Genomic DNA, 12,670 nt, shown 5'->3' with positions numbered 1-12,670 from the left:
GTGTGTTCCCTTTAAAGACAGATGAATCATAATCCCTGTAGGTTATAGTTTTCCATACTTGAAAGACTGCTCCTGATGGGATTAGTTCTTGCAATAGCATAGCTGATCACCATCATTAGACAAATACAAAACTCATAATCAAGTAGATGAATGCATGCAAATAAACAATTTCCTACAATCTGAAGGGATCGGTGCTATGTCTAGAGAGTGGCAGAGTCTTCTTTCTTAACCTAATATTTAAGCATTCAAAACCAAATTTCTCCAGCCTCCTGGAGTACTGATTATCTAAGTCCAACTGCTTCAGTATCTGTGTTGATTTTTTCTCTAGCCATGTTTACTTTATGGGAACACCTAATCTGCCCCACTGAGCATAACTACAGACTAGACACAGCTTACTATAGATTGGTGTCATCTTGTTGGCAAAACAATAAATCATTCCTCAGAGAGTTTTTTACAAGGAGGCTCTGTATTCCTAAAATAAATAAATAAAATAAAACAGGCCTGGAAATCACAGACAGATGGATGTTAGTGCTGGGATCCTGCAAACGCTTTTCTTTTCAATGACTGCTCACTCCATCAAACACTGCACAGTTTCACCTTTGCTTCTCTTACACTCTAATTCTCTGCCACAAACATTCTGGTTAACCAGGAAAAGAAAGAAAACACCCAAATCCTATCTGAGTCTTCGCGTTGAATCAGCCAATGCATGCTATATGTGCAGAGTAAACATTTCAGACATATCAGAAAGGGCAATGATTTACTTAATGAATTGTGAAACAGGGAGCTCTCCTTAGTCACAAGATTTTCATCTCAAAGGGACAAAATTATGGCCTTGCATGTTGAGCCTTGGAAGGCTCAGACTCTTGGACACAGATTATAGGCCTGACAGCTTGCTCATTTTCCTAAGGAGCTGTGTGGTGGTTTTAAACTTACAAAGACATTGTTGTGTCTGAATACCCATGCCTCCCAGAAGGAAAGCAATTCTCCATTCCTAGGATGAAAATGGCACTCTAATTGGTATATTCTCTCACTTCGATGAGGAAAGCCATTTCTGTACAGGTTGTCCTGACTGGAATGATATGAAGAATGGAGTAGATAACTAACACTTCTGTGGTAAAGAGACAGCCAGCACCAGCAATTCATTTTTCTGCTCCTTACACTCCACTACTACTACTAACAAAAGTCAAGCTGAACTGAATAGATGAAGGAGCAGAAAGCAACAACTGATCAACTTCATGAAATTTCCTTCAGAAAAAAACCCCTCATATAGATGTATAATTGATAGAGGACACAAAAAAACCAATGTGCAGAATCAGCCAAATTTAATTTTAAAATATCATCCTGAAGAAAAAGTGGATGCTTAATTCTGAGAACATTTTCTAGCTGAATTAGCATTTTGAATAGAGTATTAATGTTGAGATGAGTGACAATTTCACATACATTTGAAAAAGATATTTAAAACTACAATGGTGAGTTAAGTACTTTGTCCACTGCTGGAGCAAAATCTGAGGAGTGTATTGGGTATTGTATTATTTATTCTCAGAAGTAAGGAGATCAAAAACACACAACACAAGCAGCCCAAGAGTTTTCTGGGAGCTCATCACTGTGCCATGACAGAAAAGGCTTCTGGGTACCCACAGCTCCTCACATAGCAGGCATCACTCAAGATGATTTTAGAAAATGCTTTTGCTCATTTGTTTTGCTTTCATTCATAAGTCTTCAGGTTAAGTGAAAGGCTGAGTACAGACTCAAGCATTACTTAAATATATGTAAAAATTTTGAAATGCCACCATACCAAAATACTTCCATCAAATCCCTCATCCCTAGGAAAGGAAATAGAAGGAGGCCTAGCTTGAGGTGAAATTTCACAGTAATTAATTGCATACAGCTCCCACTGACAGCTGCATTCTCTGTCATTTTATTACATTTCCATGGATGCTGAGAAAACAATATATTTGTCTTTAAATTTGCAATTTGCAAATTGTGATTTGCATTTTGAACTAAAGGAAGAAAGCAAAATAAAAGTGATTCATGAAATACAACAGTAAGTTCTGGCCCCTAGATCATTAGATCATTGGCTAGAAATGTGTTAGACTGAAAAGTTACAGACACATGGAAAGGAGAGACTGGATTTTTTTTTTTTTTTTGCTATTACTTGCACAAGATTTTTGATAGCCGTGCAACTAATTTGTAGGCTACCTAAAATAAATTGCATAGAACTTGTTAACAGAAAAGCCTCAAAAACTGAGGAAGAAATCCATATAGACAGCAAAACAAACCAAGAGACTGTCACTTCACCTCCAGTGGCAACCCTTCTAATCCTTATAAAATATTCTCATCCTAATCCCTCACACCTACCTCCCACTTCAATTACACCTCGTTGTCATTACAGGAACTACCTAGTTTTCTTCCCACAAAACTAATTTCCACCATTTCAAACATCAGCGTTCTCTAGCAAAACCACTCTGTTCCCAAATCTTTCCCAGTTTCTCAGCATCTTAGAATGCTTGAGGCAGACATTCCCTAAAATGCTCTTAAACAGTTTAATCTATCCCACTATTAAAAAACAAACAAACCCAAAGAAACCCAAACACTAACAATTTTATTTCAGCCAGAAATGCCTTGTTTTTAGTTATAAAGAAAGTAATTAAACCTCCTGCACTCAGTATGAAGAATAACACTGCATTTTAGATTCAGGCAGAAAACTACCACTGCAAGAATGAAGAGGAAGAAATATTTCAGTATGTGTCAACACATAGTCCTAACCAGATCATTAAGTAATTCTTAATATTAGGGTAGTACAACTAAGCTGAAGAAAGGGAAACTGGGCTGGTGAGGAGTTACCAGCACATAAAAGTGCCTCTGCAGATGCACAGGGGAACCAGAAGAAATCTTGCCAAAAATTTTTAAAGGAAGAACTCAAATTCAAACCATAACTCAAAGCAAGACTTTTAATAAAATCAGCAATATGGTCTGGTTTTAATAATAATGCAGATTTAATACTTTTCAGCATTAACCATAACTGAGGTTAATTTCTTGATCTGATCTGAACCTTCTGTTCCAGTGAAGTCACCAGCTCTGAGCAGTGAGCTGCCCTGCAGTGAAATTCAAAGCACACACCCAAGGAGACAGCGCTTCCACTACATCCCACTCCAATGAATGAAAAATAGAGCTGCAAAACACCAGGTTCCAGCTCAGAGCAGCACAGAAGTGAGACCTGTGCCAATGCAGAGGTTAACATAGTGCTGACACAGATGACAACTTTCAAGCTCTGTTTTTCCAGATTAAGGTAATTTCAAGAACCACAAATATGAATGCTAATCTAAATTCCTTCCAACTCAGTGTTTATTTAGTTCTAATGTAATCTAACTTCTGGTAGTTACATACAAAAGAAGATTTCATGCCTTATCCTTTAAGAAGAGTGATTAAGAAGCACCAAAATTCAAAAGAAATGATGAGAGATATCTTACCTATTTCATCTGCAAAAATGACTGTAAGATATTTCTTATGACATCAAATTAAATATTAATATTGCTTAATGTTACTCTTAATATTAAGAATCCTTGAGTGTTAAATATTAAATCCACAACTAAAAGTAAGGTTGGAAAATTACTTGCAAAAACTGTTAGAGAATTATGCCCTGTAATGTATGAATTTGAAGTTAAATTCAGTTTCTATTACCAGGAATCACTGGCCCACTGAGCTAGAAGGGACACACATACTCTAACTCAAAAATATTTCCGTCTTCGACATTTTCAAACCGCTGTCAGAGAGGCACATGGTAGCTCAGCTGGACACAACAGGAAAAGTTTTCATTCTTTATAAGCACAGCAGCAGAAACTTCTATATGAGTCTTCATTTCTGCCTTCTGGTTTCCATGTTTTCCCCCTTGCTGCCCTTTTGGCACAATTTTATATATGTCCGTTTATACAAAAACACTCAGTTCTAGGCTTTCCCCCCACAACTTCAGTGATGTGACTAATGCACATACGTAGGCCAGTAAGAATGGCAGTAATTTATGAATTATTATTATATAATTTACAAATTATTATTAATACCATATTATTGCAGTCCGGCTCGCTGTGACCCCAAGCCCAGCCCAGCCAGGGGGAACATGGTAAAAGTGGAGGGACAGGAAGGATGGAGTTGCCCAAAGAATAAAGAACTTTAATAGAAAAATAACAAACATCGAAATGCAACCTGGCCTTGAAAGCTTTCAGGGATGAGGCATCCACAGATTTTCTGAGCAATCTATTCCAGCATCTCACCTCCCTCACAGTAATGAATTTTTTCCTAATATCTAATCTACATTTGTCCACTTTCAGTGTTAACTAATTACCCCTTGTCCAGCCACTCCATGCCCCAGGGGTCCCACTCCAGCCCGCTTGCCCTAAGGATATTCCAATAAATTGGACAAAAAATGCAATTCCTGCTATAGACCTCAGCTTTCCCCTTACTTAGAAGTGAAAAATTAAATATTTCATGATGAAAAACCCGTATCAGAAAATTGGCATAAAATGTATTTTAAACCCACGTTTTGGAACTCATGCTGTTTGTACATTTTTAAAGCAAAGCCAGATAAAGTTTAGAAAGTTTCTAAAATGCTGAATTTATAAACAAAATGTTAGTATCTGTAGAAAAACTAATGGGCTTTCAATATTTTTCTTTGGTAAATGGGTTAACTAAACTAGAATTTTAGGCTTGTCCTTTTTTTTGGCCATTGTTTTTAAATAAGTTGGTCCCTTGGATGGAGCAGCCAGAGTTGTTTACCCACAATGCCCATGAAATTCCCTGTGCTTGATGGTATAATTATCTCCTCATTGCCCACTAATTCTTTTAAGCTCTTTTTCTTCTTTTTTTCAATGTGGCACAGCAGACAAGACTAATCATCTGTCTGTCTCAGTCCAATCCTAGGAACTCACGGTCCCTTCCTTCACATATGATGACTTCTAAGTTGATGGATTAAGGCAGTGTCTATTTTCAAGACAGTGTGAATTTTGTTTATTTTTTCAGGCACCTGAGCCACTGCAGTCCATGATCTGTGCAAACACCTACAGCCATGACAGGATCTGAATTGTGGTTATTAGTTTGGTTGCATCACCTGTCAGACGCAGAAAACTCCACTGAGAAGAGCAAGTTCCACGCACCTCCCACCCCAGTGCTGTCTGATTCTGTCAGTGGTCTGGCTGTGATGAGAGCTAGGTCTGAAAGCTCTGAACAGCCTTCACTGGGCTGGAATGGGAGCAACACCATTCGGACAGAAATAGAACACGCCAAAAGGTAAACCATCCATGAGGAAAAAGGAGAAAAAGCTCTGCTGACAAGGGGGCGAGTCAGCTGTAATATGACAGAGCCTTTCCAAGTTTATGATACTAATTCTTCTCATTAAGTTCCAAAAAAACAACTATATGCACCTTTCATTAAAAAAAAATCAGAATCAACATATGAGCGGCTAAATTACTGCTAAGTTTTAAAATTTCATTTTTAAGTGAAAATTTTATTTATTTTTAGGAAAAAAACCCCAAGAGCCAAGATCTTCTAAAGTGCTTCCCTGAGCTGCAGCAAGCCAACAGCACTGCAAATTGGGTCAGAATCTGCTCCCATCACTTGTGGGAGGTGAGAGATGTGTGGCATTGCTGACTACACAACAAAGGCTCTTTTGAATTATTTACTACAGGAGAACTAGCAAATCATCTGGCTGTAAAGCTGCAACACTCTTCCAAATACAGAAATTAAAAACTAGGGTCAAAACCGGCAGGCTGGTATTGTCTTTTAAAACTGCTTAAAAATATATCTTGTTGCACTTTATAGTTCATTTTCCAAAAAAGCATTTCTACCTTAACCTTCAAACTTTAGTGAGAGACATTGCTCTTCCAGAACACAAAAATAGAGTCTCAAAGCTGATGTTTTTCAGAACTTAGGAAGCATCTGCCAAGAAAAATTCCCACAGACATGGGCTAGATCTTCATCAGTATTTTATTTAAAATAGGCAAAATATTTTATGTTTATATTTTACAGTGTTTTGGCCCTACCCCCCATCTGGAACAGTTCATGAGGATAAAGGTAGCTATTCTTTTTCTATAAGGGTAAAAAAAAAAAAGCCCCCAAAAAAACAAAGAGAAGCCATAAACATCAGACCTCTGTTTCAGGTAAAATTCAAAAGCATGCAATTATTTTAACATACCAAAATTGATTGTTAAGCACTGATTTCAGAGCACTGAAAACGAGTAATCATCATTTTTGTTTTGAAAAAGAGTACAGTTTTTCCATATTTTACTCTTGATATAAATCTTAATAAATATTCATAGATAACTCCAGGACACCTCATTAACATGCTGTTCAACAAGCAGAGCAAGTGCTCAATTTTATGTTTAAAATAATTGTTATAAATGTATCTTGTCACAGTAACATGGAAACAATTGTAGCATGTTTTTTAGTGAAACATTAGATTTATTTAAATGTAGTAGCCAATAAGTGCTACCACCTGGAAGAAGACTCGAAGGTTGGGTTCTAGTTGACAAAACAAGCGGTAAATTCCAGATGCGTTGGTTTCCTTTTTTCCCCACTGCTCAGGTGAGAATTGACTTGTTCCCAGAACCTCTGCAGACTGTTTGCTTTGCTCGGGCTGGGGTTCACCTCTTTGCTTCCCAGATCAGCATCAGTAATTCCTTCAGGTTTCACCCATGGATTACGAAACACAGCCCAAACTCAACCAAAGGATTTCATTTTCCTTATAATCATGGTTGGCAGTGACGTCTTGGATGGATCAGACAGTTTATTTCTGTCTGCACAGGAAAGGTGCATAGGAGACATTTTTATACAGGTCTAAAAACAAGCTACCACTTAATCTTGCTTCAGTGTCCTTATTCCTTTCACCCTGTGACTCAGTCAGTGACTTTCCACAATCTGCTTTTGCCACAGATCTGCTCTCTCAGGTTCCCACACATCTTTACATCAATCTTCAACTACAGATTGTAGGACAGCTCCCATTAACATTAATATTGCCATCCACAATCCTTTTTTGATAAACTGGTGCCTAGCAAGCTTTTACTTTTGTGCAAGATCACCACAGTTTGCCATTCAATCAAGACCAATCAGAACAAACAAAAATAGCCATGAATGCTGAACCAAACCAATCCAAGCTGAGACATGATCTCAATTTACATCTGGAGTTCAAGCAACAACTAAGGAGAATTTATGCCAGGTTTCCTTTGCTGAAACTGTGAGTGATATATGTTTAGACCAAATTTCCCAAATTTCTCATTTCCCTGAGAACAGAGAAGGTCACTACTCATGTTGCCCCTCCAGGACCTTTACATACATTCAGTAAGTCTGAAGCACAGGTTTACTATCTACACTTTCTGCTAGTAAATCTTTCACATTATTTTCAAAATATTTATATGACAGATATCAACAGTACTGAACATTTTCTTCTGTGAAAAGCTTAATGCTATGAACAAAAAGCAAGGAGGGAGAAGTGTTTCCTCACTAAATACTCCCACTGCTTCATAGTATTTTTGCGTCTCCTTCTTAAAAAAAGTCATTATCAAAAGTTGGGATTTTATAAAATGTTCATTCTTCAAGCATATTCAGCATATCCTGAATTGTACCTTATATATGCACAGTCTTCTTCACTTACCATCAGATTAATTACAGATCAATTTTGGTGCAAGGTACTAAATATATTTCCACGCATATTTTGACAGCCTAAATTCATTTAATAACCTCAGCACGTGGACAGCTTGGCTTTTTGTAGTATACAGCTCCAAAGAAGCTATTGTGACCAGGCTTTTTATTTTTCTTAGAGAGAAAATCCAATTTATAAAAATAAAAAGCTTTCATGGTGTTACATCAAACTGCTTTCTCATTTCACATAACAAAGCAGAGTTCAGGAACTCTGCACATAACCTTTACAGGCTGGGTCCTCTGATCTCTCTTGCTTTTCATGCTTTAGTAGGGAAATCTATCTATCTCTAGGCTATCGCATCTTGATGGCACAGAAACTGATTTAAAGGTTTCTGTAAATGTTATTTCTTCCACCCTGATCAGAATTTTTGTATAATCAGGCATTGCTGAAGGAAAACTTTGAAAGGACTCCACACTTTACAACCCAAGGATGTTCTTTGCTCACAGACAACTGTCCAAACTCCCAGTGTCACTTAAGTTCTCTTGCAATGCTTGAAGAAGATTAAGATGCGTTTGAGCTTTTTAAGACTCGCACATCTTACCATTTTTAAGCAGACTTAAAGGCACAGCACAGGGGTGGGGGGTGTACACATATACACATTCTCTAAGTGAAAGACAGCAAACTCTCACAGTACATGCAATTTGACATCAGATTCTGAACAATTCCAGTATTTTTGTTTTTAAAACAATACGTGCATACCAGATCATCCTAGATAAATTATAAATGGCTATAATACAGCTATGAAATGAAGTCTCACCCATCCTTGTTTCATCAGATGACAGCTTCTGTCCTACAGTTAACAATATAGATCTCACATAAAATTCTCAACTGTGTATGGTTTTCCTAACCAATAACTAACTACAAACACAAGCCAGCTACCCACAATAAAAGGGTAGACTAAATTTTCAGTATACCAGCTACCTTACAGTAAGTAGGGGTCCAAACATATTCCCTGACTCAAACAAGTTAAAGTCAAGAAAAATTAGGACCATGAAAAGTAAATGACCACATATCTAAGGGGAGACTATGCAGTAAAAATAGTCTTATCTACAAAACGAGCCATAAATGTGGCAGCTTCTATTGGGTTCATAAAGAATTCCAAATGTTTTTAGGCTTCTTCATATTTTACACTGCCACCTAGTGTAGGCTGTATTGATACATTCCAAGCTTCCCACTATTGCCACCTGTGGTATCCAGAACCAAGAAAACTCCCATAAAAACAGCAGTCATCACTTTTGTCTTACCTGAAAACTCTCAGTTCCTAGTAGAAAATGTCAATGCTAGGCACCTGAACTTAAATAATCTCTGACACTGACAGCAGGAAAGCAAAACAAAATTCCTAGAGTTAAAAATATATAATTCCTAATTGTTGCAACTCTATGGCTGAACAATTATCAAAAATGAATCATTTAGAAAAATGTTTAATGCAGGTTCACGGAGTGAAAATTAATGCAAGTTAAGCATCTGTGCTTGTATAGAAACTACAGAACAAATTGAACAATATTTCTTAATTGCAGGTCAGAACATTAACTTCAATGTTTACTTTGTTTTTCACCAGGTGCTTCTTCCTCATTTACATCCTCTGTATTTAATGCAATGTTCAATAGCTGCATCACCATCTAGATTATTCATTTGAAAAATGAATTGAAATCAATTATCATCAATTCAAGGTACTATATTTTTAAAATATTTTGAAACATTTTTAAAATATGTTTTATATTTATGCTATATTTTTAAAACTATAAAAATAGCAGACTGAGGTTATTGCGAACATCGAATGCAGCATCTCCTACTCTGTGTACCAAACCCTGTTCTCATTTACAGAACATGGAATAACCCACTGAAGATATTATTCCAAAACTACATTTCTGTAGGAGACAAAGTTATTTCATCTTAGAAAACTCAGTTTTACTGACTGCTATTTTCTTTAGCCACTCACACAAACACAACCACATAACCTGTTACTGCTGCTGCAGAAACACCGCACAACACCAGAGCTGATGCATTCTGCACAAATGTACAGGATACCAAGCCACATTTCACACCTAGATTTTACACTCATTTGCATGTTTCTGAGCCATTTTCATAACAGATATACACCCTAGGTTCAGTGCATCTCACTAGCATTGCTATAATGCACTAAGATCACACTTGATAACTCAACAAACAATGCACAAACTTGCTGGTACATGAACAGCTGGCAAAATACAATAAAAGCTTATTGCCCCTAAGACTTTCTTCCTCTTAATTGCCCTTTACATATCCACCTCTTACAGTCACATTAAAAAACAGGGTCTTGATTGCACTTCATGTTAAGAGATTTCACTCCATTTGCCAAAATAGTGGTTTTGCAGCAAGAAACTCCAACTGGCAGGAGTACAGATAACAGAATGAAATAGATACAAAGCAAAGTGGTTTAGTTATTTATCTATGTTAAGCTTAAGAGAAAGTCCCCCACCCCCAGACTGACTTTACTGCCATACTCAGGATAAATTTCCACTGGGGTCACGGTGAAATTTCATAGAAACAGAATACAAAACGAAACAAAATACATCCATCAAAAAAGCCTTGATAGATTTGATTTTTAATGCCACGGCACCCAGTAACAGAGCACAAACTCAGGCTGCCAAAGTGACCTTGATAAACAGCATCACATTTAACATTTTGACATGGTACTATGTCAAGTAAGCACCTTTAGCTTGAGTTTTCTTATGTATTTTGATTAAATGGAGCCTGATTCAACATTAAAAACAATCTAAAGGAACCTGTGGGGCAAACAGGAAATAGGAATTTCCATGACAAATAGGAAGACAGTTTGCCAGACTGAGACAAAAAGGCTTTTAACATCCAAACCAAATTTCAAACCTCCTGTGCAGAGACAGAGCTGAAGCAACTGTAAAGAGGACACTGCAGCACAGCCTCTTTGGATTCTGAATGCTGGCAAGTTCTTTAGACCTTGGATCTATAACACTTGAGAAGCAGAAGTAATTCTACATTTCTTAAAGGTCACACCAACTATACTGACATCAAACAATTCAAAACCCATTACTGAAACAGGTAAGCAAACTTTTATCATTATAAATTTGAAAACCCTACAGAATAAGCAGATACAGTTTGTTCTACTCACTCCCTCTCAAGACAAATTAATATCATACCATGTAGCATAAGATGTTCACTTTTCACTATGTTATTTCAGTATACCTTGCCAAAGAAGTACACAAGACTTGGAAGACAGACAAGGTATCCTGTCTCCTAACAGCAATTTTCATAGTAGAATGGATTGCTTAAATCTGATTGGCTCTTTGAAATTCTGTCCATATTTAATTAATTTATGATGACAAAAAAAGGGGGGAAAATTCTACCCCAAAAAGAACTGCTACTGACCTGGCCAAATCAACTGAACTTCCCTTTGCAGATAATGGAGAAAATGGACTAGAGAATTCTACATCAGTAGTTCATATTTTTTTCCCCTCTTCGGGCAAGCAGTAAAAGCACAGCTCTCCAAACAGCAGGAAACTGAAATCCACAAACCTCAAGCCCTCTTTAGAATTGTCAACATGGACTTTGTATGAAGACAAGCAAGTCTCTTTAATTAAAATCCTGTATCACTGTGAAGACATCTGTGAGCTGAAGTCCAGCACCACACTCAAACCTTGTGCAATCCAGCTCCCCTTTCACAGTTTGCCTCAGGTTTTCTGCAATATAACTACCCAAGACAGGAGAGCCTGAGAAGCTAAGGAAGAATTAGGTATTCCCTTAAAAAAAACAAAAAAAGCAACTTCTTACAAGAGTGAAATCAGCTGTGACTGCTGCTGGATAAAGAGATGGAGAGCTCAGGACAAATTTGTAGTGAGATTGCCAGGTTTGAAGGTGAAATCAGGAAGCATGGGGAGGGCCCCCAAAGCCAAGGTAAGCAGTAGACAAGATCCAAGACCTGATGAGGCCAGGACTGCTAACTCATCCCAAATAACATTTCAGCCTTCCATCCAGCTCACGTTTTGACAATCAAAGTGAGATTTACAAGTAAATTAAAAAATCCAGGGAAAGGTATTTCACAGCCCAGATTACTTCAAAGAAAGAATATTTTCTAAAAAGTATAAAAAATAACATTCACCATTCATCAATAATAAAATATTAGTGTAACACAAGATATTTAATAAGCCAAGCAAAACTAGCCCTTCCTAAAAATTTCCATCAGTCAGAGCATTTGACATACAGGAAGAGCTATGAAAATATAAGCTAGGGAGAGACATGTAGCTAACTGTGTTAGCTACACAGTGTCAAAGCTGTTTATCCAAGTGCTTAAGCATGCAGCCTCATCAGAAGTTTTGAAGGAACTTTAGTGTTGGGAGTAACTGTCCACCTTCAGATTTGTCTCAGTAAATGATCTTACTTCCTCATGTAAATCTGTTACATAAATTCAACAAGTATTGTCTTCATACTTCCCTGCAGAAGTCATATGCTAAAATATATATCCACAGCAAGCTTAATAATTCAGCATACCTATCAATCCCACAACTTTGCCTCCAAAATTCACAGTGAACTCAGGCCTAGGCCTATTCAAACAATTACTTCACCTGCAGACTCTCTCACAGCCTCCACTCATCACTGGCAGCCAGCAGCACTGTCCTCTACAAGCTGACTTCAATGCTCCAGGCAGGTCTTCCAATCCTGTGGCTTTTTTGGGATGTTGGGTTGGGTTTTTTTTCTTCTTACAGTACAGTAGACTTCCAGGCACTAAGCAGAGTATTAATCTTGCATTTTTGGTTCACAAAAAAACCTTCACCTAATGTGAAATCTTTCAGTCAGATCAGAAGATAAGGAGACGATAGATGATAAAGGAGGACATGTAAGAGGCGTTTGGATACACCTGCTCAAACAGATATACCTTAGGCTGAGGAAGACAGAATTCTTTGATCAAAAAAACTAAAGCAGCCTCAGGGATAAGTCTCTGCAGGGAAAGAAAAATCCAAGCAAAAGAAG

General features: G+C 37.3%; 2 protein-coding genes across 15 annotated transcripts in view; one reads left to right on the top strand and one right to left on the bottom strand.

Moving 5' to 3' along the window:
• INPP4B (inositol polyphosphate-4-phosphatase type II B) overlaps positions 1 to 12,670 on the bottom strand; it is a 266,205-nt gene that overhangs the window by 251,561 nt on the left and 1,974 nt on the right. The window lies entirely within an intron of this gene.
• LOC106629664 (uncharacterized) overlaps positions 11,512 to 12,670 on the top strand; it is a 52,027-nt gene continuing 50,868 nt past the window's right edge. The window contains exon 1 of the mRNA XM_074540458.1: positions 11,512 to 11,596. Coding sequence (XP_074396559.1) covers positions 11,512 to 11,596 — 85 coding nt within the window. The remainder of the gene's footprint in view (positions 11,597 to 12,670) is intronic.

Source organism: Zonotrichia albicollis, chromosome 5, assembly GCF_047830755.1.
Source record: "Zonotrichia albicollis isolate bZonAlb1 chromosome 5, bZonAlb1.hap1, whole genome shotgun sequence".
NCBI classification, from domain to species: Eukaryota; Metazoa; Chordata; class Aves; order Passeriformes; family Passerellidae; genus Zonotrichia; species Zonotrichia albicollis.
The sequence above is the reverse complement of the archived record's forward strand: the minus strand, read 5'-3'. Positions and strand labels throughout refer to the sequence as shown.